Source organism: Aspergillus puulaauensis, chromosome 6 (assembly GCF_016861865.1).
Source record: "Aspergillus puulaauensis MK2 DNA, chromosome 6, nearly complete sequence".
NCBI lineage: Eukaryota > Fungi > Ascomycota > Eurotiomycetes > Eurotiales > Aspergillaceae > Aspergillus > Aspergillus puulaauensis.
The window spans coordinates 1,980,196-2,006,966 of NC_054862.1; the positions used below are offsets into that span (position 1 = coordinate 1,980,196).

A 26,771-nucleotide genomic window follows, 5' to 3' on the forward strand; every position below is an offset into this window, starting at 1 on the left:
TCCGATATTGAGATCAACGCCAGAGCCGTCGGAACCACCTATTTCGAGGCACAGACCTGTCTTGCTCGTTGAATAAGCTTCACCATTATTCCTGCCTATGGCTGCCAGAAGTAATGGCTACCATTTTGTTATCAACACACTATTTTATAGTTTGTTTCGCTGCACAGTGTCTTGTTCTTTCTCCCCAACTGGTGGAGCCAAGAGGCAATATGTTTCTATTCTGGACTGGCAGTGAATATATCCTATCTTTGATCTTGTATTGAACAAGAATATGTTTCTTTCACCCAAGCGGTTATACATGCTGACTTAGGCTAACATATAAGCTGATATTCCAATAGCTCCTAACAAACGCTGTGCTCTTCCTAGTACTATGGCCTGCTATATTATTGCTTGAAACCCTGTGTCACTCGCCTATGTTATTCAGTCGGCACACCCACACAAATACCGTCAATCTCAGATTTCTGCAAGACGGCTGCACGGAACTCGGTCCCCTCCGGAAAACCTTCGCAGACGTGGACAAAATCAGGCAATGTCAAAGCATTCTTCAAATCAACATTGTTCCTCCAGACGGCGTAGTTGACAATAAAGTTGCCGTCTCCAATAGCGTGATGGAGTTGGGTCGATATATAACCAGGGGCCCTCTTGAGAACTTCGGCAGAACGGGCCCAAGTGTCTAGGAAGGACTTCTTGTCGGCTTCTTCGGGGATCGAGATAACATTGAGAAGCACAACAGGCGCGACGGGAGGATTGGTTGCAAGCATCTCCATGAAGGTGGTCGACTTATCGATAGCTTTATGAATAGGCGCCATTTTGTGCTGAGGGCGAATGATAGCTCTGTAGATAGGATGCTGGGTATGTGGGAAAAGATGCAAGGCAAGGCCCCGAGGGAGGAACTTTTCTTCGAGGATGGGTGTTTTGAACAGACGGATCAGAGGAGGCTTCGCTCTACTTATCTCTTCGCAGCCAAGGACTGTTGTAATCTCCGTGGTTGCGATACAGTCCGCCTCGCCCCGTTCTCGTAAAAGCCCATGGACTCTGTATGGGGGCATAGTACGTCGACAAGTTGAAAGTATCACATTCCTGGGTACGTATTGGATAACAGCGTCCAAGTTCCCACACCCCGTCCAGACGCAGGAGGAGGTTGTATCCACCTTTCGCACTCGGTCTTCGCACTTCGGACTGTCCGTGAGGTCCGGCGTCCGAATCTACCTTCAATATGCCTTCCCAAACTGTGAAGAGGTTTGCCTTTCGCTCGTGGCCATGTATGTAAAGAGGATTTCTCTCATATTCTCCAGCCGCTTGATGTAAGCTTCTTCTATCCTCAAATGCACTTCTAGTCCAGAAGACAAGAAACGTTATATGTTGGGCGCTCTTTTTGTTGGTGAACCTGTTTGATCTATGGCTATCTGAGACCCGGGCGATCTGTTTATTTCTTAGTGCATGCGAACTATGGGAATCCACTGACTGGAAGATCCCTATTCAGTACGTACTCACGCGAAGAAAAAAAAAAAGCAGGATAGGTCTATTGAGATACCGACAATTCTTTTACTAGACATCAGTCAATGATAGTTTCAAATACCCCCTAGAATCAATTTCCCAGGCCATAGTTCCCTTTCAGCTAAATGAACCACTTGGCTACCTCATCACAACCTAATCGATAATGGGAAGAAGCAGGTAAGACTCGTAGACAGAGCCAGAGTAGATGAAAGACAGTATTTCCAGGGAATGGAACAACGTCCGGTGTAGTATAACAAAAGCGTTGTTAGTTTACATGGGCAACCTAAAACTCACCAGCCACAGTTTGGAGAGTCGTACAGATCCATAGACTCTTCGGTGACTGGGATAGGCTTTTCAGTGACCAGGCGGCCGATATGCCGAAAAGCGCTGACGCGCCTCCAACAAATAACCGGAATTGTCGTGGCAGTGTTGATGTCCAGTGCTTAGACAGGAGCTACACCATCCGCAATGGGGCAATGCTGCGCATGAGGGAAACTGACTCGTTACACTGGCGGGGAATTTAGACGAGTTGGATGGATAGGAGCAATGATGACGGCGACAATTAGCTGCAGGGGGTGCGCATGCGCAAGCGGGAGGTGTTCTGTCAAGCAACCAATTGGATTTGTATCTATGACAGGGATATCGTTGACATGGATTGTGATTATGAATGGGAGTTGGTGCCCTGCTCAGCCCCGTTGCAAATGTGGCATCGACCCGCGTGGCCCCATCTGCCGCATTGTTATGTATCTTTGTCACTTGGTATAATTAGCCAGATAAACCCCCAAGAACAGCAGCAGGGCTGTTTTATACCCGGCTAGCGAAAATGAGGGTGTCTTTGCTTGGTTTCGGTTTATTTTGCATTTTGACAGTTCAGGCTCTTCTAACCCCGGACATTAATGAAGGAGCCATATCTTGTCGCTGCACCCCTGATCTACCATGCTGGCCAACGGACGGTGACTGGGAAGCCCTCAATTCCACGATAGACGGGAATCTCCTCGCACTGAAACCACTGGCATATCCTTGCCATTCATCACATTTCAATGCAGCAGAGTGTACCTACATTCAATCCAATGCGCACAACTCAAGTTATCGTGCGTTACAGCCAGGGGCCATGCAGTACGAAAACTGGGGTTCATCCCCTGAGCGAGACGAACAATGTTACGCTGCAAGTCCTCAGTCTGTACCATGCGGCCAGGGTAGAATCCCCCTGTTCTCCGCCGCAGTGAGGACAGCGCGGGATATACAGGCAGCGGTGAAGTTTGCCGCGAGGCATAATGTCAAACTCGTCATTAGGAATACAGGCCATGATTTCCTGGGAAGGTCAACTGCGCCTAGCTTTTTGCAGATTTTCACGGGGAATATGAAAGGAATTGAGCTGACGGATAGCTTTGTCCCTGCTGTTCCGGCTGGGACTGCCCCGCCGAGAGGGGTGCGGGCGGTTACTGTCGACGCTGGGGTTCAGTTGGGGGAACTATACGCGTATTTGGGTTCCAAGGGCGTCATGGTGGTTGGGGGGTTCTCGAGCACTGTTGGCATGGCCGGGGGGTATATCCAAGGGGGAGGCCACTCGGCCATGGGGTGGCTTCATGGCATGGCGAGCGACAATGCGCTGGAGTTTCAGGTTGTTCTTGCAGATGTATGACTTCTTATTGTATCAGCTCTGCTCCTTCACTAACTGCAGCAGGGCTCATTTGTGTTTGCAAATGCATATCAAAACGCCGACCTGTTCTTCGCCTTGCGAGGGGGAGGAGGGGGATCATTCGGCGTCGTTGTAAGAGTGACAGTAAACGCATACCCTGACCACCCAGCCATCGCCGTGAGAACAAACTACACATTACCAGCATCTAGCACTCGATTCTGGGATGGCGTGGAAACGGTCCACAACCACCTGCTGGAGCTGAATGACAATGGCGGTACTGGGTATTATATGATTACGCCGAGAAGCATTCCGTCCGTGAAGAGTTCGACATTCGAGCTTTTCATCGTGTTTATCAACCAGACTGATCGCAGTATCCCCGAGAAACTCATCCGTCCAGTGATATCTGACTTGGAAAAGGCAACTGGGGTAACACCATCCGTCAACGTCTTTCCCTTTCCCACAGTGTCAGGCATGTTCTCCGCTGTCCTTCCAAAAAATGAAACCACCGGAATATTCAGCCAACTGGGCTCGCGGCTTCTATCTCGCTCCTTACTTGCAAAACAGGACGGCCCTGCCCAGATATCAAGCGCCCTCTCTCGTCTCGACCTTAGTCCAGGAGAATATATCCAAGGGACTGTAGTCGCCGGCGGCAAAGTCGCCAGAAACAAGCACATCCGCAGCGGCCTGAATCTGGCTTGGAGAGAGGCCGCCATCCATGTCCTTTTCACGAAGCGCTGGGATGCAGATACAACCTTTGCCCAGCAGGCTGAGATTACGGCGGACATTACGGATAATAAAGTGGCCATTCTTCGGTCCCTTGAGCCGGATACTATGGGTGCATATGTGAATGAAGCGGACGCCAACGAGGTAGACTTTCAGAAATCATTCTGGGGCGAGAATTACGAGGATCTGTATAGGATAAAGAAGCAACGGGACCCCACTGGCTTGTTTATTACGCGGAAGGGCGTGGGGAGCGAGGATTGGGACGATGATGGACTGTGCCGGATTTAGGGATGTGAATACGATATAGGGCTTATGTACCTGCATGTGTAACCACCTTTCTGTGTTGCTACTTTTTAATATCACTGGCGATAAACTGGCACCAGGCTCTATCAAGTGAAGTCATAGAATGGACAAGGCTCTTTCCAACATGTCACTTGTAAATCGCATATTGTAAGCTGGGAATGTACCCAACAGTGTCCGTCTGAAAATATGCACTGCAGGCACCGTCATAGCACCTCTAAGCATGTCAACCCACGTCGGGCAGTTATGCAGTGGTCTTAGTACTGACGTCTTGCATCCCGATCTGGCAGCATTATGCGCGCCTAGCCAAGAGATCTGACGGTGTTAAGCGTGGCTCAATCCCGTTGGTGGCTATCCACCGGCTTTACATTAGCTTGTCTCGCTTTAGGTTAGATTAACGAGCAAGAATAGAAACGCTAATGGTAATCCATTCATGTGCGTGAGAAACACAGCCAACAATAATGCATGGCAGCCCTAGGGGCCGGTGACGACATATGTCATGGCGACAGCGCTCTGGGGGCGGCTTACTGACAGCTGTAGATTATCGGAACTCAGCGGCTCTTAATACCCAACTAGGTACGTGTCATTCCCACATGGACGTGCTCGGGCGCTTGCAGGGGGCGCGGAGGAGGCGGAGGAGGCGGCGCAGTTGTTGGCTGAGGGCCCCCAAATATCTTCCGGCTCGTGGTGTATGATGATGTAGCTGCACTGCGGCTCATTGGTATCGATTAGATTACTTCTGAAGCTGAACTGAGTCGAGCTTTTTGTATCTATTCTCCTTTGTCAGTTGGCCCGCGAGGCCCGTGGCTGTTCTATAATAATAATAAAGCGACGCCCCGCCCTATCTACAGCTTTGTGTACATATTTCCCTTCTTACGATGCGATCAAGTTCAAAACAACCCTTTATTCCCTTGCACATTTCTCCCGTGACGAGCTCTTCTCGTGCGATAAACTGTCTACAAGGGCTTCTGCTCTAACCAACATGGGCTTACTTGTGCTTGCTACAGCTGCGGCAGTAGTCTCCTACGTGCGTTGTATCTCCATACCGCTATTGTCGCGATATTGTCGTAGCTGACAGAATGGTAGCTGCTAATACTATCAATATACCGCCTCACCCTCCATCCGCTGGCAAAGTATCCCGGACCCAAACTGGCTGCCATCAGCAACTGGTATGCCGCGTATTATATATGGCGGGGTGATATGCATGTAACGCACCAGGCATGGCATGCGCAATATGGTATGTGAATACGATCCTCTTCATGAATCAGAAAGGATATCTGATTCCCACCAGGAGAAACCATCCGCGCCGGCCCGAATACTCTCTACTTCAACAACCCATCCGCAATGGCGGCTATATACTCAGTAGGAGCAAACGTCCGAAAGCCTGACGCATGGGTAGCATTCAGTCCCAGCCGTCGCAGCGGGAATATTCTTAGCACGGTCGATAAGACGATCCATGCATTCAAGCGCCGGGTAATCGGGCCGGTGTTTTCAGATCGCGGGTTACAGCAGTTCGAGGGGCGGATTCTGGCCAATGTCGAGCGCTTCACGTCGCGGCTGCTTGTGTCGGACGAGATAGTACCGCAGCCTGTACTAGAGGGTGAAGGGAAAGAGGCCGGCTGGGGACCCGAACAGGATATGGCGGTGATGTGCGAACGACTCGCCTTCGATGTCATCAGTGATATCGTGTATGGAAAGGGGCTCGACATGTTACAGACACCAGGGATGCGGTGGATTACCGATGCGTACACGGAGATGTCGCGGCGAAGCTCGATGGTATGTCCCATTTTCCCCCTCTTTCCTCGCCTCTACAGTCATGCATGAACTGCTAGTTGACGAGTGTAGTCCCTCACGCAGCCTAAAATGTACGAGTGGAAACTCGACCAAATCTTTCTTCCTGCTGTGTATCGAAACATCATCCGCACCGGGACCTACACCTACAATCGAGTCAAGGCCCGTGTGGCTCAGGGGAGGAAAGAGACAAATCGAGACCTCTTTGACGCCCTGATGGAAGCGGAGGACCACAAACGTGGTTTGAAATACAGGACGAAGGATCTCTGGATTGAGTCGATGTTGCTGCTCACGGCTGGTACGTACCTCGCCTCTATCCTCATGTCTGTCTGGGTTGATAGAAGATAACAAGATGCCAGGCGCTGATACCACATCGACAACAATGTCCGCCGCGATATTCTACCTCCTCCATAACCCAGATGCACTGGCCCGTGCGATTTCCGAAGTCCGGAGGACATTTCAAACCGCAGACGAGATCCAACGGATCACTCAGATCAACGATTGCAAGTTCCTACAAGCTTGTATAAATGAGGCCCTGCGTCTAGCCCCCGCAGTACCTCTGGCATCTCTCAGAAGTGTGGAAAAGGGCGGATTGACACTCGCCGGTGGGGAGCATATCCCGGAAGGGACCATCGTGGCCACATCGCTGTACACCATGCAGCGAAACCCGGAGTACTTTGACCAGCCCAACAGTTTCCAGCCCGAGCGGTGGTTGGTTGACCCAGCCACGGGGGTAACTGAGGAGAGTGTCAGTAGAGCCCTTCAGGGGTTTGCGCCTTTTGGGATCGGCCCAAGGATGTGTGTTGGGTGGAGATTGGGCTGGTTGGAACTCAATGTGATGCTTGCGCGGACGTTATTCCTGTATGATCTGCGTCTGGCGCCTGGGGCTCCGTGTTGTTCTCGAAGGGTTCCAGGGCAGGAATGTGGGTATAGTATGAAGGCGTGGTCGGTTATGGCTGGGGAGGGACCTGTTGTTCAGTTCCGCAGGGCTCGTTGTGAGGATGTTTATTGAGATTGATTCAGGATATTGTAATTATATATAACGACTCTAGACTGTACAGCTAATTTGGTAGATCAAGTATTAATTAATATTTCTGGAGGCCCTGCTCGTTGATATGAACCGCTGTCAATATAGTAATCAAGTTCACTGGCTAAGGATAGGCTTAAGAAACATAATAACTAATCAAGACTCAGCCGAGACCTATATCAATCCAAATTTATAGCCCTTTTGCATGTATTAAATATCTTCCCCCCCAGACCCATTTGCCACTGAACCGACCGTTCATGAGACTCGAACTCCTTCCATTCCCAAAACCGAAGGCTTTCTGGCGCTCCACCAGCATCCTTCCACATATCCTGTCCTGGAAACGGCGAAGGGCTGCAGGAGAGACGATAGTGGAAGGTTAAATAGTATGAAATCCGATGGACGTATCGAGCATCTGTGGGAGTCATGAATCTGCCTTTCTGCAACCGCAGAGTAAGTCTCCTAGGAAGGAATGCGTCTTCGGTAAGTATGTCCTCGTTGATCTTCCATCGTTTCATGTCCATATTGCCCATTTGAACGCGGCGGGTTGTGAGTGTCATTTCGATGTCAATCTGGCCAATATCGCTTGGCCGCCAGGTAGACAGCCAGGAAGTCGCAGAGTCGATTTCATTGCTTAAAGAAGCTGGATCGTGCGCTTTCCAGTTGAAATGGGATGCAATGAATAAACAGAGCTCGCAGCGAGCGACCAGCTTGGGACGTCAGCTTGAACCGGTGAAAGGGTACAAGATGGGACTGACTCACCTCGCCGGTGCCATCCTCGTGGAACTTGATATAGCTCTCCTCGCCCGAGTCCCACCACCAGTTTTCGGCGCACAGAAGGGATAGTAGAGTCGTCATTGTGAGGCCTTGTCAAGTGGTGTAGATGAGTAGACTAGGCTTGCTGTTCTGTACATGAGGTGATCATGGCACTGCCCCACCTTGGCGTGGCTTTGCTGGGGGCCATTATATTCATAAATATCCGTATATATTTATAATTATGCAGTGACCTTGCTACGACATCCTGCAGATCAGCCATACCCCTTGGACTGCTTGGTCCTTGAAAGTGTCATTGACCAGAACACGACTATATATTCACACAGCCCTAATCAATGGTCACTGTCATAGCACTGAGATACAAAACCACTACTGGTAATATGATATAACTGAATATATGTATATTTAATGGATATATAACGAAATAACAATGCACCACCCTAATTATATACCCTAGTCGCGTACACTCCTCGCAGACCCAGCCTCTATATCCCCCCCACGCTCACGACTAACACTCCCCCTCCTCCTGCCAAACCGATGTCTGGCAGAAGACGTCCCACTCCGCACACTCCTCCCATCAGCAGAAGACCTAGCCTCCTGAGACGAATTGCGCTCCTCCTCCGCAATCTCCTGCATCCGGCGGTCCGCAGCCTGCTGGTTCGCATTCCGCACCACATCATCCACCTGCGAGCTACTACCGCGGTCCTCGAACACATCGCCCATGATATCGTTCGAGGAGATGTCGGACATGCCGAGCGAGAAGTCGACGTGCTTGGGCTTGCTGACGGACTGGCCGCGGGATCGGGCTGCGGCGGTGTCCATGCCCCGGCGGAGAATGGAGGGGCGGTGCTGCACGCCGCTGCTGCTGCCGCTGTTCTCGGGGATGCTCTGCGAGTGTTCGTCGATGCGGACTTGGCCGGGTCCGGTACCCTCTTGTGCGGCTGCTGTAGAATCCTGGTCCTGGTATGTGGGCGGCGGAGCACCAGTAGGCGGAGGCCCAGCGTAGGCAATATGCATGGGCGTATTGACATGGTAACCCTGGAGGTTCATGCGAGGGCCCTCGATGCCGATTTCCTGGAGAGCGACCATGAGCATGCAGATGAACTTGTTGCGGCGCTGGAGACGGAGGCCTTCGTTCTGCCAGTTCGATTTATAGAAGAAGACGACGTTCAGGGTGAGTGATAGGTTCTCTGTGACCTCGCGGAGCTCGGTGAGGATCATGCTCTGGAAGTCGCGCTTCTCGCTGCGCACGAACTCGACGAGGCGCTGGCGGAGGCGCTCCATTTGGTCGATGGTGGTGCCGTATTTGATGACGATGGGGAGGGCTTCGGCCAGGGCGCCGGTGCGGCGTTGGTTCAGGACGAAGAGGTTGTTGAGGACGCTGTTCGGGGCTTGCACGATGTGGCCCTGCATCTTCTTGAACTCGGTGTAGAGCAGGGCGATTTCCTTGACGAAGTAGTCGTCGCCGAGGCCGTTGTCGCCGGCGTTGCCGTAGATGGTGACGCGGTCGCCGACGTCGAAGGGGTGCTTGACGAAGACGAAGATGATGGATTGGAGGAACTCGGTGGCAGTGGTCGAGAACATCCAGGAGAGAGCGAGGATGGTTGAGCCGGCCGATGTCAAGACTCCTGCTGCGGAGGTTGATATCAGGGTAAGGAAGACGATGACGATGATGATGAAGACGAAGAACATGAACACCTGGTCCAGTTTGGATATGACCGAGTCCAGGTCCTTGAGCGAGGCAGTGATGGACTTGCGCTCACGGCCGATATCAACGCAGACAGCCTCGAGCTCTTCCATCGAGATGTCGCCGTTCATGTCGCGGTCGAACATGGAGAATGCCGCCTCTGCCTCCTCGTTGTCGTCAAACGCCTCCTTCAGATCGCCTGAGAAGACCGTGTCAAAGCCGTCGCGCACAAACGTCCGATACAGACGACGAGCAAGCACCTGGCAGCCTGAAGTCGACCGCAGCAGGGCCAGAATGACCTGGTATGGATCTCCGCTGTTCTTCCCCTGCTTGCCTGTAAAGTCTGCAAGAACTCCCCCAGCAACATCGCCGACCTTGTTGCTGACGTTCTTCACGGCCTTCTGGGCTACTCGTCCGGCCTTGGTGGCATACTGCAGCGGGTTCTTGGGATTGTCCGACTCCTTCTCGTTGTTGTTCTGCTCGAATGCGTCGTCCTCCTCGGTGATGCGAGACCGCGAGAAGTGATACAGCTTCGTCAAGCTGCCGATCTGGAACTTGTTGAGCTGGATGCGGTCGTCGTACGTGCGCTGGTGGAAGCTAATCGCAATCAGCTGGATCAGGACCTTTTCCACCAGGTTCAGCACCGTCCAGACCAGGCCCACGATGATGAGCTTGTTCAGCGTGCTCTCCCAGCTGCGCGTGCGCTTATCGCCGTCCACATGGTGGTTCTTCGTCGTCGGCAGGAAGGAAATCTCGACGGCAAGCCACCAGAAGAACAGCACAAAGTGCACCTCCAGCTGCTTGGCCATGTCGCGCCACTTCTTCGCGTTGTTGGTGAAGATGCTGGCCACGACGCTCACCACCGGCGGGATACACTTGCCCACCACGCGCGCAGCCCACAGCGTCAACCACACAATCTCCAGCCAGATCGAGAACCACATCAATTCGACGCCGCCGACGCTGGTCTCGGTGTATTTCAGCGCGCCGAGCAGCAGCGGGATCAGGAGGAGCAGCACGACGGGGACGATGTAGGTCAGGTATCGGACGATGAAGCTGGACTCGTGCACCTTCTTCACGAACGCAGAGAGCTTCGTCGCAGGGCTTTCCGGGGGCGTGTACATGGCGGACTTCTCGTGCAGGGGGTTCGTGGCCTCGTCGAACTCGTCGATGTGGCTGCGGTGCGATCGCGATCGGGCGATCGAGCTGCGCCCGTGCTGGCTCTGGGCTTGCGTCGATTGAGACACCACGCGCTCGGCTTGCATCAGCTGCAGGTCATCTTCGAACCGGGTGGCCTGTTCTCGCCGCGACGAGGCCGTGCTCATCGGGCCGGGCTCGACATCGTTGAGGTTCGTTTCGACCTTGAGGTGGCTGCTGGGCGAGGCGCTGGACTCGCCAACGTAGGTGCCATCGGAGCTCGAATGGTCTTTCTTGTCGTGGTCTTTTTCGTCCATGGGCTGCAGTGAGTATACACAGACTCCAGGGTGAAAACTGAAAACTGGAAATACAGTGGGAGGATGAGGATTAGATAGATTAGGGGCACGATCGGATCTCGTCTGGTCTCAAGCAGCGAAAAGGACCAAGCTAAGATCGGCTCTCTGCTTTGAGTAAGCGTCCACCGCGCGGCCTATGACATACACTGAGGGCAGTTCCAGCAGGCGTGTATCGAGAAATTATTCGATATAATTTGGCAATGGGGCCCTCGCTCCACAGCCCTACTCCATAGAAGACTCCACAGGGCCCATGGTGGCGCGATATACAGCACCACGACCCCACGAGCCAGAGGAGCTCAGATTTTTCAGTTTCAGACCTCGTATCGCTATTGGCTAGCAAATCAGGGCCAGACTGGTCGTTGCTTGTTACTCGTTACCAAACGGGGGTCGAATATTTGTGATTGGATTTCCAGTGATATCACGACGCCACGCCCCTGGCCCGCCGCCGTAAGAAATGGATACTCTCTGAGTCTGAGGAGGGAGGAGAATATTATTCAATCTCGAGTCTTGCCTGACGCCACACACGCAACAAGCACCACGCTGGATCCGTGCGCTCTCGCAATTAATGCCAAGTTGCCAACTAACGGGCCCGCTGGGACTTGTGGCGTCCAAGCGCGCACTGATCGCGCTGTTCCAGGGTTCTTCCAGGTCCTTAGAGGGGATTCCACGACTGCTAAGCAATCATTGGCTTCGTCGGTCTCTGTCGGCTGTTGTGCGCTTCGTAGAGTAAGATCATCGTGGAGACGTTGTGTTGTACCCGTGTTGGTCGGCAAGAGGGAGCTGTCAGTGGTTAAATTCCACCACAATTTCTTGATCTGACAGGGTTTTGCTTCAGCTGCAGGTATGAGAGAATACGAAGCAGAAAATGTGTTTGCATGCTACAGCGGCTTTGAAAGTGCACGCTGCTCGGAGATATATCCCGGATCATTCGTATAGCACAGAATATACCTGCCTCTCAGCTTCATGGGTTACTAAAAATAACCGTTTATATTAATATCATCTATCCGTCCAGGCCGTTAGATACTACGGTGGAGGCACGATCAGGAATATTATATAGTGCTAATGGTCCACGAGGTTGCCATCCGCCACCCACCACCTACCAAGATGATCATGGACACGTAGACAATTCGAATCCATCTTGCTTGAAACAATGATTTCGACAAGGCGATTGGATATGCGGTAAGACAGTTGGACATTGAGTTTTGGAGCAAGCGATCGGCCGAATATCCCTACTCCGATGAGTGCTGAGTTGACAGCTCCCAAGGTCTAGACCGCTTCGACTCTCGAGGACCACCTGAAGACGTATTGTGCAATATTGGAAGTTCGAGACTATTCAGACCAGCGCCTTATCAATCCGTTCTGGTGTCAACCTGTTGCGACCTTCATCTTCTGAATGACTAGAAGAGTGCATGTACTTGCAGGGACTGCTATCTAAAGGCACCAATGCCTTGGTCAGAGGTGGAGTTGAAGAAAATGTGATTTCGCGATATTTATTTTCGTATAAAAGGGCGACTGAGCGATGCATGAGTACTATTTCCGGTCTAGCTATATCTTCATCTAGTTATTCAATCTGTTGAGCTTCCAACGAGGCAAGAGACTGTGCCCCAAGAGCACCAGCATTTGAAACAACCTCAACATATGCGAATTTAATTCCTTTTCCAGCCAATTGCTCAAGAACTAGCTCTCGATATGTTTCCTGCATGAGAACTCCACCGGAAAGAACAAGCCCTGTCTTCTCGGGCGGAAGAGCAGTGGACGATCTAGGGTCTATCAACCGTCCTAGAACCGTATCAACCAGTGCCTTTGCCTGCGACGATGCAATTCCCATCGCTGTAGTATCGGTGACAGCTAAATCGAGCACAGGCTGGGCCACTGCTGCAATGCGCATCTTGACGCTTTCGCCGTCCTGTCCTGATAGAACCTCGCTCAAGAGGTCCATGTCCCTTGACTTTGAGAGACTAAAATGTTGCAGAATTGCCTGTTCAAGCTGCCCAAATTCCGGCTCGTCAGGGCGTAGACCAAGCCTGACCTCTTCGCAGACTTTCAACGTATGCTTAACTGCGTCCAGTCCAATGGAATATCCACCACCCTCGTCACCCAGAAGATGGCCCCAGCCTCCTGATCTAGCAGTTCTTGTTGGTTCCTTACCCGATTCCGCGCTATATCGCATTGCAATGCTGCCAGTACCGGCGATGAGAACTATCACAGAAGATGTATCAGGATGCCGGGCCATCACGGCGGAGAGCAAGTCCACGTCGTTTGATAACCGCAAGAGCCTGGATGGTTTGCCCAATATTGCTGTGATTTTTGATTCAGTCTTCCCGCGTAGTCCTGGTCTGTCCATTCCAGCTAGTCCAATCCAGGCGCTTTCGAAACGTGATAGTATGTTCTGGTTTGGGCTTGATATCTGCGCGTTTTGTAGAGCTCCCTGCACTGCGGTGCTTAGAGTCCCCATTGGAGTATCTAGACAAGTGCCGTCGGTTCTGATAGCTGTTAGTTAATCTGTACACTTGGATGAAAAGCGTAAGACGTACATATTACATGGACCAGCCTCTCCACGACCCAATACAGCACCAGTTTGGTCTGCAACCACCGCAGCGCATTTCGTCCCGCCACCGTCGACACACAACACTAGCCTTTTCTCACGTCCGTTACTGTATTTCGACCCTATAATAGCAAGTTTAACCTTGGCTAGAGCCTTTGACAGCTGCTGGTTACAGGCTTCAAGGTCCTGCCGACACTCTCCAACAGACCGTCCAGTCTCCGCGACAAGCAAGGCCAGTTTCACGCTCCCATCACACCGAGTTAACAGCGCGTCAATATCCTCATTCGAGAATGAGTGAAAGTCGGCATTAAACCGGCGAAAGATATTTCGCGAGCGTTGACGCAGCTTCGCATTCGATGCGATGAGATCAACCATCTACCACATTAAGTCAAACCCATCAAGTACCTAAGTAAGTGATAGGTGAAGGGACATACCGTATTCCCAAACGTCTTCCCAACCCGAATCATCGTCCCCGTACTCAACATATTAAGCATAAGCTTCGTCGCAGTCCCAGCTTTCAACCTCGTACTCCCACTGATAACCTCTGGCCCCGGTAAAGGCGCAATAAGGAAATCCATATCCCCAGATGCTCCAAGTGCAGAAGGTTCCGCGCATACAACGCCGATCGTCACACATCCGACGCCCTTTGCGAAGGATATACAACCAAGAACATAGGGTGTGCGCCCGCTCGCTGCGATGCCGATTACACTGTCCAATTCGGGATCAAGGTCAAGGGCAGCCATGTCAGTCTCGCCGAGAGCGATATTATCCTCGGCGCCTTCTTGGGCGCGACGGATCGCGGCGTCTCCGCCGGCGATTAGACCGATGAATTGTCCTGGTGGAGCGGCGAACGTCGGTGGGATTTCGGATGCGTCGAGGATGCCGAGTCTGTTTACATGCTGGTATTATATTATTACTATCCCGACAAGTCACAGAGTGGTTGACTGACCGGCCACTTGTCCCGGCGCCTACATAGATAACTCTCCCACCCCGTCGGACACGAGGTGTTAAGGCGTCGATTGCGCCTGCGATCTGGGGGAGACACGGGGTGAGACTTGCGGCTACGCGATGATCTTCGGTGTTGATAAGCTTGCACATATCAAGTGTGGAGAGTTGGTCGATGTGTCTGGTTTGAGGGTTTGACGCCTCTGTTTGGAGGTGCGAGAGGGTGTTGAGGTCCATTGTATAGATCTGTCTCAGTATATGCATGAACAGGAATGAAAGTATCTTGATATGAAAGTACAAAGCAGGTGATAAGTACCCCCGCAACAAGGTTACTCTCCAAATGTTACATTGCCCTTCTCCAACGTCGTATTCTGCTGGCGATCAGACGAATTATCGCGACTGTGCAGCTCGTATTCGTGAAACCAGATCCATCGCTGGATGGAACAGGCCACGCGACAGTCGACGTGGTATTGATGTGTTTATAAACCTCGCGTATCCAGTCTATATCCACTATTTCAATTCACATACTGTCTATTCGAGATGCAGATGAATACAGTGTCAGAAAATGGCAGGGAGGCTGTCCCAGAGCACTCGATTGTATATCAAGCATACACACACCCCTGGTTCCAGATCCTCCTGATCAGCTTCATCTGCTTCTGCTGTCCTGGAGTACGTTCCCATACCAAATTCACTATTCCAGCACTCTAACGATCTAGATGTACAATGCCCTAACGGGCCTCGGCGGCTCCGGCCAAGTTGACCCAACAGTCGCAGCAAACGCAACTGTCGCTCTTCTCTCAGCAACAGCAGGCACAGCTCTCTTCATCGTCGGTCCCATCTTTAACCGCGTCGGACCACGAGTCTGCCTCCTTCTCGGAGGTTGGACATACCCGCTCTACGCAGGGAGTCTTCTCTGCTTCAACCGGACTCAGAACGGGGCATTCGTAATCACCTCCGGTGCTATTCTCGGTATTGGCGCTTCGTTCCTCTGGGTATCTCAAGGAGCAATTATGACTACTTACGTGCACGAGTCCCAGAAGGGCCGCGCGATTGCGGTGTTCTGGATTATATTTAACCTTGGTGGTGGTGTAGGCTCCCTGGCGAGTTTCGGCCTGAATTATGATTCGGAGAGTGGGACTGTTTCTGATGGGACATATATCGCCTTATTAATTCTCATGGCTGTAGGCTGGTTACTTGGAGTTCTAATCTGCCCGCCATCAGCCGTGCGTCTGGATGAACTACAACAACAGCAGACGGCGGAGAGAGAAACCGAAGCAGCCACAAACTGGAAGCGAACGCTCCGCCTGGCAACCCAAACAATCATCGATTGGCGCGTCTTATGTATTCTGCCGCTCTTCTTCTGCGCGAACGTCTTCTACTCGTACCAGCAGAATATCGTCAATGGGATGACGTTTAACATCCGCACGCGCTCCCTAAACAGCGCCCTGTACTGGATAGCACAGATGATCGGCGGTCTAATCATGGGTCTGATTCTCGATATTCCCAGCCTAAGCCGTCCGGCACGCGCGAAAGCGGGCTGGCTCTTCCTGCTTATTACAGGGATGGGGATCTGGGGCGGGGGATACGCGTTCCAGAGATGGAGCACTGCAAGGATGTCGCATGGTCTTAAACAGGATATTGATTACACAGAGGGTTCAGTCTCAACGGGCCCGATATTCCTGTATATATTCTACGGTGGGTTTGATGCATTTTGGCAGTCATATTGCTACTGGCTTATCGGGGCGCGGTCGAATGATCCGGCAGTGGTGGCTGTGCTGGTCGGTGCGTATAAGACGTTCCAGAGTACGGGAGGTGCGATGGCTTGGAGGATTAATGCGTTGGATAAGCCCGCAATGACGCAGTTTGCGATGGACTGGGGGCTCTGTATGGCTGCTTTGGTGGTTGCTGGGCCGGCTGTGTTGGCTGTGACGACGACCAGTAGAGAGGATTTAGATGGGCATACGGAGGAGAAGGAGAGGGTCGAATTATAGCTGAATAGAAGCAGTCCGCCTTTCTAGAGGTTTTCGATCAAGCAGTCCAGGCCTTCCAGGGGTTAACTCATGCAACGGCCAATATTGGTGGGTTAATTTGACTGATACAGTTCCTGGTCGACCCCGGTCTATACAAGGCTTGATATAGCAACAACAACCCAACAAGTCAACAGTCAAAAGTCACAACATTCGACCACGACAAGGCCGGCCAAGCACGGAATATCCCGCAATCTGGTTTCCTTTTTTCCTTCCATGCTGACTGCGCCAGCTCACGGGCCTTGTCAGCCGGCTGTGTCGTCTCATCAGTAACACGCAATAAGCTCTCTTGTTCTATTCGAGACACGGTACGGCACGGAGTATGTCTCAATATTCGTTTCCATTTCTAAATGGAGAACAGGAAGGTTGTTCGCAGTCAGGCCTGTGCCGATATCCGCAGGCAGAAAAGAAACACCAAAGATCCAACAACCACCAAGACAGACAAAGAGAAGCCCCGGCCGATCGCGTCACAGCCTCGAGCGGGGTTCATCCTGTCGGACGCCCAATGATGATGCCAAGTGCTAGCCCTGGCCGCCGACGAACAGGAACCCTAGCTGGATCTCGAATGGGGCAGTGAGCTGCCGCCAGCTTACATGCCAAGGGCCAGCCTTGCAATGGCTGTGTAGCACCGCGAATAAGAAACCTCATCCAGCTCTGACTTGCGTCTGGGCAGTTGCTGATGACGAGTCTGTCTGACCGTATAAATAGGCATCCTCTTTCTTCTCTTTGGCTTTTCTGACTCCTCATCCTCATCGCACATCGTACCTGACTTCCCTCCAACTAATCGCCGTATACTACATACATCTTCAGCCTCATACTTCAACTATCATCATGCGTCCAGCTATCCTCCTCGCAGCCCTCGCCAGCGTTGCCCCCGTGCTCGCTCAGGAGGAAACCACCACCGACGTCGTTCCCACCGAGCTCCCAACCGAGTCCTCCAGCTTCATCGATCCCACGCAGACCGAGACCGGCAGCGAGTCTGCTGAGCCCACCGAGACTGCAACTGAGACTGCCACCGAGACTGCCACCGAGACCGAGACGGACTCAGAGACTTCGTCGACCCCTGAGACAACCCCGACCGAGTCCGCTGACGACCCCGAGTCCACCTCGACTGAGGAAGGCGGCGATACCTCGACGTCTGACTCTGATGACACTGAAACGTATGTCCCTCCAGCTAAGAATAGAATAACTTAATCTGATACACTTCCCCACAGCTCCACCTCCGAGGCCGATGAACCCACTTCTACGTCCGGCGACGACTCTGAGGAAACCCCCAGCCCTACCGAGTCTGGTGGCGCCGATGAGACGCCCTCTGATGATGCCGCTGCGCACCTTGACTCTTCGCTGCTGATGTATGCTGCTCTTGGATACGCGGCTTACGGTGTTGTCTTTTAGGACTGTCTAACTAGTGGACTGGCTGGGTTATGATTTGGTCGGGTGAACCTGCGACAATTTGTGTTTCGGTTCCCGTGCTCTAATGATGTTGTTTTGTGATATTACGTACATATGTCTGTCTATGTCTATGTCTTAGGGGTGATGAGGTTTACCGAGAGATACGCCGTTGTAATGGTGTGTTTGGGTATATTTATAGCTCCAGTTTCGAGATACCTTCGTTATGAATCGCCTTGGCTATCTTGCCTTTACATGAATAAATAGGCCAGAAACAGTTGGTTTCAGCATGTTAATGGGAGCATCGATGGTTTCCCAATTTCCTCCGGATATATCCCTTGTTCTGTGCAAGTCTGAATGCCATTTACCTGGCCCATTAACGCATGCAAGAGTGGCTGGCTGAAAGAGAACTATTATGTTCAGATTATATGGCTTGGCCAGACTCATCACCACCAATTATGTGCTTTCCATCCAGAGAGCCGGTCCATATTCAACCCAAGAATCTGGACTGAGTCGCTAATATCTTCAGGTGGCGCATATTTCTGGCATTCACACTCCTGGTTGTTCTATTACTTTACTCCCCGTGGATTACTCCGAACTCCGGTTCATGTATGCAAATGGATCGATCTGCCAATAGTAGCAAACCCGCCAGAGCTCAATGCAAGGGAAGAGGTCTGGTATTCTTTCTCCAATGCCGATCCCGTTGGACCTGCGGATCTACTCACTGAAAGAGGAACTGCTCAGGTTGTAATCTGCACCGCCATACTCCATATCGAGTCTGGGCTGCCAGGATAGATGCGATGAGTCAATAGCTCGTGGCAACAAGGTCACCTCCCCGTAGGTCGTGGCCTTCCTCCAAAATAGGACTGAATCAGGGGAGACCTCTGGGGAATGGTGACGCAAGGAGACACAATCACCGGCACATCCCTTGGCTATATCAGAACGCCCAATCGCTAGTGTACGTGTGATTCGATGATCATCAGGTCTGCAATTACCAGGGTCCTATCCACAGAAACATATAAATTGAACGAGTGCCAGGCACTATAGCCCCAACCTTCAGAATATCAGCCCATATTCTACCTTCTACATATTCCACCTTCTATTTCAATATGAAGACCGCTCTTGCTCTCGGTGCTCTTGCAGCCCTTTGCCAGTCAGTTCTGGCTCTCACAGAGGGAACTTATACCATCGGAGCGGCTTCCCTACTAGCCGATGAAGTCCTGGGTGACGAGGGCGAAGTCGGGGTCCCTTTGACGTTCTCTTTCGCAAACGGCAGCCCTTTCCAAAAGTGGTCGTTCGCCACCAAAGGCAGTGAGCGCGAGTTCGCGATCCAGAACGCCAGTGGTGGCTACATCAACTGCGGTGTTGAGCTGGGCACTCCCTGCGTTTCCGGAACCGAAGAACAGGTTTACATTGTCGAGGAAATCCAGGGGAATGGCTATGAACTCGTATCGAAGCAGACTGGATACTTCTTGCGCACTGTCAAAGGAGCCCTGCAACTTGCGGAATACAACAACAACTCCGACGAGAAATTCATCCTGACCCCGGCTTAATAGTTAGTACAAGTGCGATTGTGATGGGTCTGCCAGCTAATGAGATTCAGGGAATGACGAAGTTGCTGCTGTTGGCACAGAAATGGGGGTTTGAGTAACTTGGATCATATCCACTTTGGTTCTTTCTATAGTTATGGAATCTAATTTGATTTTTGAGCCCTCACATCTAATCTACCCCGCCGATCCGCAAATATATTAGACTTTATATTCTCTGAGTTTATCTTGGGATCTCGGGGACTCCGCCAACCCCTGACAATCTTGCAAGGGATGAAGCCATCCCAGCATTCCTAACAGACTGAGGGGAAGGAACACCCAACCCAAAGGGAGTCCATCCACCAAATGGAGACCGAATGGAGCGTTCATGACATTAAGCCTTTTGTGATCAACATCCGTTAAAATATCAGCACCACCTGCCGATGCAACATGTCCGTGCCATGGGGACTTGTGCCACAGGTGTGCAGACGCTGATTCGAATATATATATACAAGACCCCTGATATTAGATATTGTTTTCGTGATAACTGGCTGTTCAAGAAGAAGAGCTTCACGGCCGGCTTATTATAGGAATAGGAGCCGTCACGAATGTAAATTTGCCTGTATACTTGTTGCGTGTCGTTGACCAGAAGCTGCAACCGGCTTATGAGTCCAGCGGAAATTCCGATGAGCGATTTATCCTGACCTGGACTTAGGAGTGAGTGAATATATCATTATACGATCATAATTCTAGATAGGTTTATCTGTAACCATTTATCAGACATGTGCAACATGCCCCTGCATTTTCCAGACATGCCTATCCAACAATCACTAGAGTAGTGGCGGGGCCAGAATAAGTAAAGTGTATTTGAGATTGTAGAAACCAGCGACAACGTTGGGCCTACAATATCGATATACGCCTTGGTTAGCAGTCAAGCAGTATTCCTCCATTGAATCAGCTGCACTGGGTTTGTAGGTAATATTGAGAGTGGATATCGCCACTCCATTGTCAGATGAATGGGTATAATCCTCAAGTCCCAGTCATGATGGGGTTCCTGCTTACAAAACCACTTCGTTTCACGCTTTAGAGAAATGAATCTATGCATACGCTGAAGGAGAATTGACATCGGCCTGTCTGTCGTCATCACAAAAGATAATGATATATAAGAAGGAACGGGAATTTGCTGTCCACCCGCCCTACAAAGATAGATGTTCATCAGAAGAATGTATAGATAGATCGTCTACCCTTGCCAATATGTATCAGTAATGGGTCTTAATACCGTACCTCTTTCTAACTTGAAGAGCCCCCGGGGAGCTCCTGCCTTCATTACAAATATAGCGGGTGAATATCTTTAAGTGATTGGCCGCTCCAACTGTGAAACCCGTGTTATCTAATTCGGACATGCAGTTATATTCCTCGAGTGAAGTGACTGACAGGAGCTACGTGATCTGTTTCTGAATAGCTTCAAAACTCTCAGCTCGCTGCGGTTCGCGACTGTTTTCGCAGGATACGCAGTCGGTAACCACCGGAATGGATTGGAGGAACGCCTCGATTTCTGTTCCTGACTGCTCATCATAGCTTGCGATTTTGGGATACTACCAGGTTGAAGAACAGCCCCACCGTCTGCGCATACCCTCGTCAAGGAGAGAATCAGTAAACTCTAAAAACAAGGCTCGATTTGGGGACGCGAGATGAGGGACTTGATTGCGTCCGAGTCTGACAAGCAAGAATGAATAATCCCCTACCACATTTTCATACTCAATCTAATTTAATTCAAGTTCATTAACCCGTCGTAGCTCGATAGTGTGTTCTGGCTATGCGGGTGCCTCGAACAACTCAGCTTTAGAACCCCGGCTCAGACTCCAGACTCATATCAACAACTAGCTTCCCTGTTCCTCCGGTTTTATGTTGTTTAACCAGATCATTTAGTCGTGAAAAGGAAAACAAATGATTCACACTTTTAATGTTATTATGCCTTGCAAAAGCCAACATGTCATGAAGCACTTTGTTACTGCCAACCAGGCTGCCAATGATGGTTATTTGGCGGAATACAACATCATCGGTGGAGAAGTGGAAGCCATCCTTGGGAAAGGAGACTACAACACACTTCCCATGGTTCTTTAGCAGCTGGATTCCGTAGTCAAAGGCGCGCTGAGAGTCCGGAAGGATGATGGATGCGTCAACTCCTGTCTGCCGGGGGTCAAAGGTACCATCATGCTTTCCTGAGAGCAACTTCTTTGCCTCGGTGACTGAAGTAGTTGCCGGATCAATGAGTGTAGTTTCCTGCGATAACTGGCGTGCGAGGTCTAGCCCTGCTTGGGAGGTGTCAACACCAACTACTTCCAGTCCATCCTTTCCGCAAACTGGACACCAAGATGGCCCAATCCTCCGCCACAGCCGATAATTGCAACTCTCTGCCCCGGATTCAGCTGGCAGCTTCTCAGCGCCGAGTAGATTGTGAGCCCCGCGCACACTAAAGGAGCTGCTTCGACAGGGCTCATCCCGGGGGGCAGGCGAGCGACCTGGCGTGAATCGACCACGACATATTGTGCAAAGCCTCCACGCACGCTCAGTCCAAGATTCTTAGCGTTGGGACAATAAGCTGAGTAGCCGGCGGGGTCACGGGGCAAGCCATGAACGGGGGTTTCAAGTTGACATTCGTAACATGTACCACATGGTCGAAAGGAGCGACCAGGAACGCCCACGCGGTCGCCAATGCTATACGATGGTATATGTAGGGCCGATAAGCTGGATGGTACCTTGCTGATGTTAACGACTGTTCCAGCGAATTCATGGCAGCCAACATGCGGCCACTCTGCCGGGGCGTTTGAATGGCCCTCGAACATCCCCGCGGCACAGGCGGCATCGGTATGACAGTATGCAGCCGCTTCCACTTTGATCAGGAGATCATATGGTGAAGTCATCACGGGCACCTGTAACTCGGAAAGTGTATAAGGCTCATTGTAGCGGTTGAGAACTTGGGCTTTCATCATGGCTGGGATGACGGCCATCACGCCCCTGTTCCACTAGGACAAAAGGTACACTATACTGCTTGCACTGCGTGGGATGGTCCAAGTTTAAGCTCAGACAAAACCGCTGAATCTCGCGGCGCAGCTGATGATGAAAAGATGAGACGCTAGACCACTACACGAAAACACTTTGCAAGGCTGGTGGTTAGCCAGCTATCTCCAACATCAAATTGCTGGGGGTTGGGGCATGGCTACTCCGGGAGACCAACCCCAACTTCTCCAATTGCTCTCCAAGCACCTCGTAGACCACCTTTTGGGGCCGCGGTATGCTGAGCCGTCACTCTGCTCCCTGTTTCGCAACCAGTTGATGTTATACCCTCTGTTCTGATAGTGCAAAAGGTTCGCTAGCTTCGGGGTCACACGGAAGAAGTATGGCAGACAACGAGCATCTGAGGGAGAGGTTCATTTCCCAGCTCGGCGAAAGTGCATGGGATCAAAACTGGGCGTCCGTTTTGAAATGGAGTCCGGAGTTGTTGGAAGCGAGTATCGATCTGCTGGCTGTTCCAAAGCAGAAGAGACACCTATCGCCCAAGACACAGCAGCTCATCTCCATCGCCGTGGATAGCTCTTCTACCCACCTCTACTTGCCGGGCGTTCGGCAACACGTCAAAGAAGCGTTAAAGCAAGGTGCAACACCAGCCGAAATCATGGAGCTCATTGAGCTGACGAGCACATTGGGAATCCATGCTTGCAATATCGGAGTTCCGGTACTACTCGACGTGATGAGGGAAGCGGCTATCTTCGATCAGCATCCGACGGCGGGTCAGCCCTTCGACTCTCGACGAGAACAGCTCAAGGCCGACTTTGTGGAAAAGCGCGGGTACTGGCATCACTTCTGGGAGGAGTTTCTGGCGCTGGATCCCAAGTTCTTTGCAGCTTATACCCAATTCTCTTCAGTATCATGGGTCAAAGGAATGGAAGACGGGAAACGGGTGGGTGGATTGGAGCCAAAGGTAGGACCAGCTCATTATCAGACGGTCTTTGTTTGAGAAGTAATCTGCTGACAGAAAATCCAAGGTAAAAGAACTGATTTACTGTGCTTTCGATGCGGCTGCAACACACCTCTACGTGCCTGGTCTGCGGGCACACATGCACAACGTGCTTAAATATGGAGGTACCCCCGAAGAGATTCTCGAAGTACTGGAAATTGCGACCCAATTGAGTCTTCACACGGCGCATGCGGCAACTCCAATCTTGGAACAATGCCTGGCATCGCAAGAGGAAGACGGGGGTTGACATTGGAATGCATTCAACCAACTGTGGCCTTGAAATTACTGTCCGACTGCCCTCATAGCTTGGTGTTTCTGTCAGAACCGCCATTCCACAATAAGTAGATGCCATGTATGTACACCGTATATCAAAAGTATCTTTATACTTCCCTCCCCGCACGAGGCGTCAAACAATTCGACCTTTTCAACCGCCTGCTACACCACCGGACCCTGATTAGTGAAAATACGACTACCCAACAGCTTACTAACAATACATTTAACAGTCTTTAATTAGGTCACTATCAGCCAATCTTACCGATTACCCATGTTGAGGCAGACGGCAAATGGCACCAATACCATACATGTGGCCTGTCTATTTCTTATGTGGGTGGCATGTGGCACTGGCTGGGAGTGGGTGGGCCCCATGGTTTAGGAGAAGCATGCCTGGGTATGTGGTGGGGTTGGGGTCACAATATCAGATTCGTCGGAGTTTGTATTACTTGATCTAAAATAGAAGCAGGTAGTTAACCAACAATAGTTATAATATAATTGTTTAGCAAGGCCATGCCACTGTGGGTTGTGTAGGTAAACAATACCCGGGCGTCACCGCGACTTATATATTTGCCATCTTACACCGGATCTCCCACCAGAGACTTAATCCAGGCAGCATTTTCATCCAGCTATTGAACAATGGCGTCGACAAAACCACCGACCCGATATGAGGATCCTGAGTACCAGGAGACTCACACTGCACTTTTCAGCAACTCGATCACCCAGCCTCTCAAACCTACCCTCCCGCCAGGGGTTGGGCAGCCTGAGTTCCAGCAAGCCGTCGATGAGTTTGTCGGCGCGCTGGGCTCGGATGGAGTTTTGATTGGCGATGCGTTAGTAGACTATGTTGACCCTTATGAGCTTTATGATGAAGACACAGCAGAGAGAAAGGTCCCCAGTGCTGCTCTCTTGTAAGTACCCTGTACACTGAGCTGGAGAACCAGGAACAATTATATATTCTAACTAGTTACCTCGCTTCGTAGGCCACGATCGGTGGAAGAGATCCAAAAGGCTCTCCGAATTGCCAATAAGTTTGGCATTCCTGTATGGACTTTCTCGAGGGGAAAGAATCTTGGGTAGGTAGACAATTTAAGCCATGACCACTTGCTCTTGATTGAATATTAACATACATCATCTCTTCACTAGGTACGGTGGGCCGGCACCTCGTGTCGCTGGGTCTATTGCACTGGATCTGCACCGTATGAATCGCATTATTGAGGTGAATGCAAAGTTTTCCTATGCGGTCGTCGAACCAGGGGTGACATTCACCGATCTGTACAAATATTGTTCTGAGAGAAATCTGTCCGTTTGGCCAAGTGTGCCCTCCCTAGGATGGGGAAGTGTCGTGGGAAACGTAAGTAATTGCAACTCCTTTGCTGTTTTCTTTCTTTCTTTTTTTTTTTTTTCAATCATACTAAGGTGGTCACCCTCGCAGACACTTGATCGTGGAACAGGTTTCACGCCGACAGCCACACATCATCAGAATATCAGTGGCGTGGAGGTCGTCCTTGCGAATGGCGACCTTGTCCGAACGGGTCAATTCGGCATCAGCGGATCAAAGTCAGCACACATATCGAAATTCTCCTTCGGACCCTCTATCGAAGGCCTGTTTCTTCAGAGCAACCTGGGAATTGTCACGAAGATGGGCATTTGGCTATACCCACAGCCACCTGCATATGCCTCCTGCACCCTTGATGTGCCGAATCTCGAGGATATTGAGCATGTCGTGGATTTGTTCAATGAGCTGCGACAAAGCGGTGTTATCCCGAACACAATATACATATCAAATATCATGGAATGGATTGCCATGAAGGGACAGCGGGAGGAGTTTTGGACTGGGGCTGGCCCTATCCCGCCCTGGCGAGTCAAGGAGCTGCAGAAACAACTCAACCTTGGATACTGGACTGCTAAGTTTGGGGTTTACGGACCAACAGCAATCGTCGAGGCACAGAAAGCCGAGATACAGCGACTGATACGAGAAAGGGTTCCCATGGGGCGGTTTCAGGCCCGTGTTTTCAGCGGCAGCCCCGGCCAGCGTCTCAAGGCTGAAGACGTCCCATTAGAAGAAGGCGGGTTATTTGTCGGCATACCGTCTCTATGGAGTTTACCGATGGTCAAATACCGTCTTCCTTTGAAGGGAGGGGGAATTGGGGGCCATATTGATTTCTCCCCGATCATCCCCAGCTCCGGCAAGGACGTCGTGGAGTGGGCCAAACTTTCCAGGACGGTGTGCGAGGAGAATGGGTTTGACCTGTTCTGTGACTTTTTCATGCACGAGCGGCATGTCATCTTCGTCAACTTCATGACCTTTGACAAGACGAACCTTGGCCACCGCGAGGCTATTCGGAAGATTTTCCAGGGCCTCTTCGGAGAGGGTAAGGCGCGTGGGTATAGTGCGTACAGATCTCACATCAATTTCATGGGTAAGGACGCCCAAGCACTGCACATTTTCTGTGGCTAATCTCCGTGATCGCAGATGCTGTTTCTGACTTCTATGATTTCAACAATTATGCCTACCGACGCTTTGTCGAGAAACTCAAGGTGAGAACCCATATCCCATTATCTATATATCCTGGCGGGAGTCTAACAACAACCTCGATAGGATTCACTTGATCCACAAAGCATTCTTTCCCCGGGGAAGCAAGGAATCTGGGGACAAAAATTCCGCAGCAGCCAGCTCAAACCTCAGTCCCGCCTCTAGGAGGAAGTAAGGATTTTCCAAGTTTGATGCCAGACAACAGAACTATGAATATCACCTCTGAGCGGAAACCTTCCCCGAGGTATTTTATTAACCAATATTAAATACCGCTGAAATACTCCTGTACTTTATGTAACTTAATTGAATACATTTTTTCTTATTATAAATACGCCTTGATCTGAGGACACAGCCCTGGTGAGTGGCAGCAGGATAAATTATCCCCTAATCTAGTCTTCAACGCTCCTACAAGAGCCATGAAGCGACCTGGAAGTACTTATATATATGTATTTCTGGTTTTTACGTCACTTGATTGTATCAGCTATCTCGTTATTTTAATGGTATTTTTATAGCCCTTGCGGATCTATATAGGTATTATAATAGTTCTTTATTTACGCGGTAACTTGACAAGAAAGACTGCCCCGTAAGCA

At 51.0% G+C, this 26,771-nt stretch overlaps 12 protein-coding genes across 12 annotated transcripts; 7 read left to right on the forward strand and 5 right to left on the reverse strand.

Annotated features, from left to right (window-relative positions):
- Nucleotides 1-416: 416 nt before the first annotated feature.
- APUU_60758A (antibiotic biosynthesis monooxygenase family protein) lies at nucleotides 417-809 on the reverse strand (the record flags this gene model as incomplete). The annotated part of the gene is made up of 1 exon (XM_041694033.1): nucleotides 417-809. One exon carries the CDS (start codon nucleotides 807-809, stop codon nucleotides 417-419), a length of 393 nt encoding a protein of 130 aa, XP_041559904.1.
- A 1,511-nt stretch (nucleotides 810-2,320) lies between these two features.
- On the forward strand, nucleotides 2,321-4,147 carry APUU_60759S (uncharacterized protein; the record flags this gene model as incomplete). Its single annotated transcript, XM_041694034.1, has 2 exons — nucleotides 2,321-3,133; nucleotides 3,182-4,147. The coding sequence occupies 2 exons, from the start codon at nucleotides 2,321-2,323 to the stop codon at nucleotides 4,145-4,147; spliced, it is 1,779 nt and encodes a 592-aa protein (XP_041559905.1).
- A 994-nt stretch (nucleotides 4,148-5,141) lies between these two features.
- APUU_60760S (cytochrome P450) lies at nucleotides 5,142-6,962 on the forward strand (the record flags this gene model as incomplete). The annotated part of the gene is made up of 5 exons (XM_041694036.1): nucleotides 5,142-5,186; nucleotides 5,246-5,396; nucleotides 5,451-5,935; nucleotides 6,005-6,248; nucleotides 6,310-6,962. The coding sequence occupies 5 exons, from the start codon at nucleotides 5,142-5,144 to the stop codon at nucleotides 6,960-6,962; spliced, it is 1,578 nt and encodes a 525-aa protein (XP_041559906.1).
- A 194-nt stretch (nucleotides 6,963-7,156) lies between these two features.
- APUU_60761A (uncharacterized protein) lies at nucleotides 7,157-7,832 on the reverse strand (the record flags this gene model as incomplete). Its single annotated transcript, XM_041694037.1, has 2 exons — nucleotides 7,157-7,684; nucleotides 7,737-7,832. The coding sequence occupies 2 exons, from the start codon at nucleotides 7,830-7,832 to the stop codon at nucleotides 7,157-7,159; spliced, it is 624 nt and encodes a 207-aa protein (XP_041559907.1).
- A 369-nt stretch (nucleotides 7,833-8,201) lies between these two features.
- APUU_60762A (uncharacterized protein) lies at nucleotides 8,202-10,886 on the reverse strand (the record flags this gene model as incomplete). The annotated part of the gene is made up of 1 exon (XM_041694038.1): nucleotides 8,202-10,886. One exon carries the CDS (start codon nucleotides 10,884-10,886, stop codon nucleotides 8,202-8,204), a length of 2,685 nt encoding a protein of 894 aa, XP_041559908.1.
- A 1,600-nt stretch (nucleotides 10,887-12,486) lies between these two features.
- On the reverse strand, nucleotides 12,487-14,652 carry APUU_60763A (putative glucokinase regulator family protein; the record flags this gene model as incomplete). The annotated part of the gene is made up of 4 exons (XM_041694039.1): nucleotides 12,487-13,408; nucleotides 13,460-13,845; nucleotides 13,905-14,358; nucleotides 14,420-14,652. 4 exons carry the CDS (start codon nucleotides 14,650-14,652, stop codon nucleotides 12,487-12,489), a joined length of 1,995 nt encoding a protein of 664 aa, XP_041559909.1.
- Nucleotides 14,653-14,955: 303 nt separating this feature from the next.
- On the forward strand, nucleotides 14,956-16,406 carry APUU_60764S (putative MFS transporter; the record flags this gene model as incomplete). Its single annotated transcript, XM_041694040.1, has 2 exons — nucleotides 14,956-15,084; nucleotides 15,132-16,406. 2 exons carry the CDS (start codon nucleotides 14,956-14,958, stop codon nucleotides 16,404-16,406), a joined length of 1,404 nt encoding a protein of 467 aa, XP_041559910.1.
- Nucleotides 16,407-17,273: 867 nt separating this feature from the next.
- On the forward strand, nucleotides 17,274-17,837 carry APUU_60765S (uncharacterized protein; the record flags this gene model as incomplete). The annotated part of the gene is made up of 2 exons (XM_041694041.1): nucleotides 17,274-17,602; nucleotides 17,657-17,837. 2 exons carry the CDS (start codon nucleotides 17,274-17,276, stop codon nucleotides 17,835-17,837), a joined length of 510 nt encoding a protein of 169 aa, XP_041559911.1.
- A 1,103-nt stretch (nucleotides 17,838-18,940) lies between these two features.
- APUU_60766S (RICIN domain-containing protein) lies at nucleotides 18,941-19,384 on the forward strand (the record flags this gene model as incomplete). Its single annotated transcript, XM_041694042.1, has 1 exon — nucleotides 18,941-19,384. The coding sequence occupies one exon, from the start codon at nucleotides 18,941-18,943 to the stop codon at nucleotides 19,382-19,384; it is 444 nt and encodes a 147-aa protein (XP_041559912.1).
- Nucleotides 19,385-21,693: 2,309 nt separating this feature from the next.
- Nucleotides 21,694-22,350, reverse strand: APUU_60767A (uncharacterized protein; the record flags this gene model as incomplete). Its single annotated transcript, XM_041694043.1, has 1 exon — nucleotides 21,694-22,350. One exon carries the CDS (start codon nucleotides 22,348-22,350, stop codon nucleotides 21,694-21,696), a length of 657 nt encoding a protein of 218 aa, XP_041559913.1.
- A 407-nt stretch (nucleotides 22,351-22,757) lies between these two features.
- On the forward strand, nucleotides 22,758-23,622 carry APUU_60768S (carboxymuconolactone decarboxylase family protein; the record flags this gene model as incomplete). Its single annotated transcript, XM_041694044.1, has 2 exons — nucleotides 22,758-23,339; nucleotides 23,404-23,622. The coding sequence occupies 2 exons, from the start codon at nucleotides 22,758-22,760 to the stop codon at nucleotides 23,620-23,622; spliced, it is 801 nt and encodes a 266-aa protein (XP_041559914.1).
- A 662-nt stretch (nucleotides 23,623-24,284) lies between these two features.
- APUU_60769S (FAD-binding oxidoreductase) lies at nucleotides 24,285-26,346 on the forward strand (the record flags this gene model as incomplete). The annotated part of the gene is made up of 6 exons (XM_041694045.1): nucleotides 24,285-24,556; nucleotides 24,629-24,721; nucleotides 24,792-24,999; nucleotides 25,081-26,068; nucleotides 26,122-26,186; nucleotides 26,248-26,346. 6 exons carry the CDS (start codon nucleotides 24,285-24,287, stop codon nucleotides 26,344-26,346), a joined length of 1,725 nt encoding a protein of 574 aa, XP_041559915.1.
- Nucleotides 26,347-26,771: the final 425 nt, after the last annotated feature.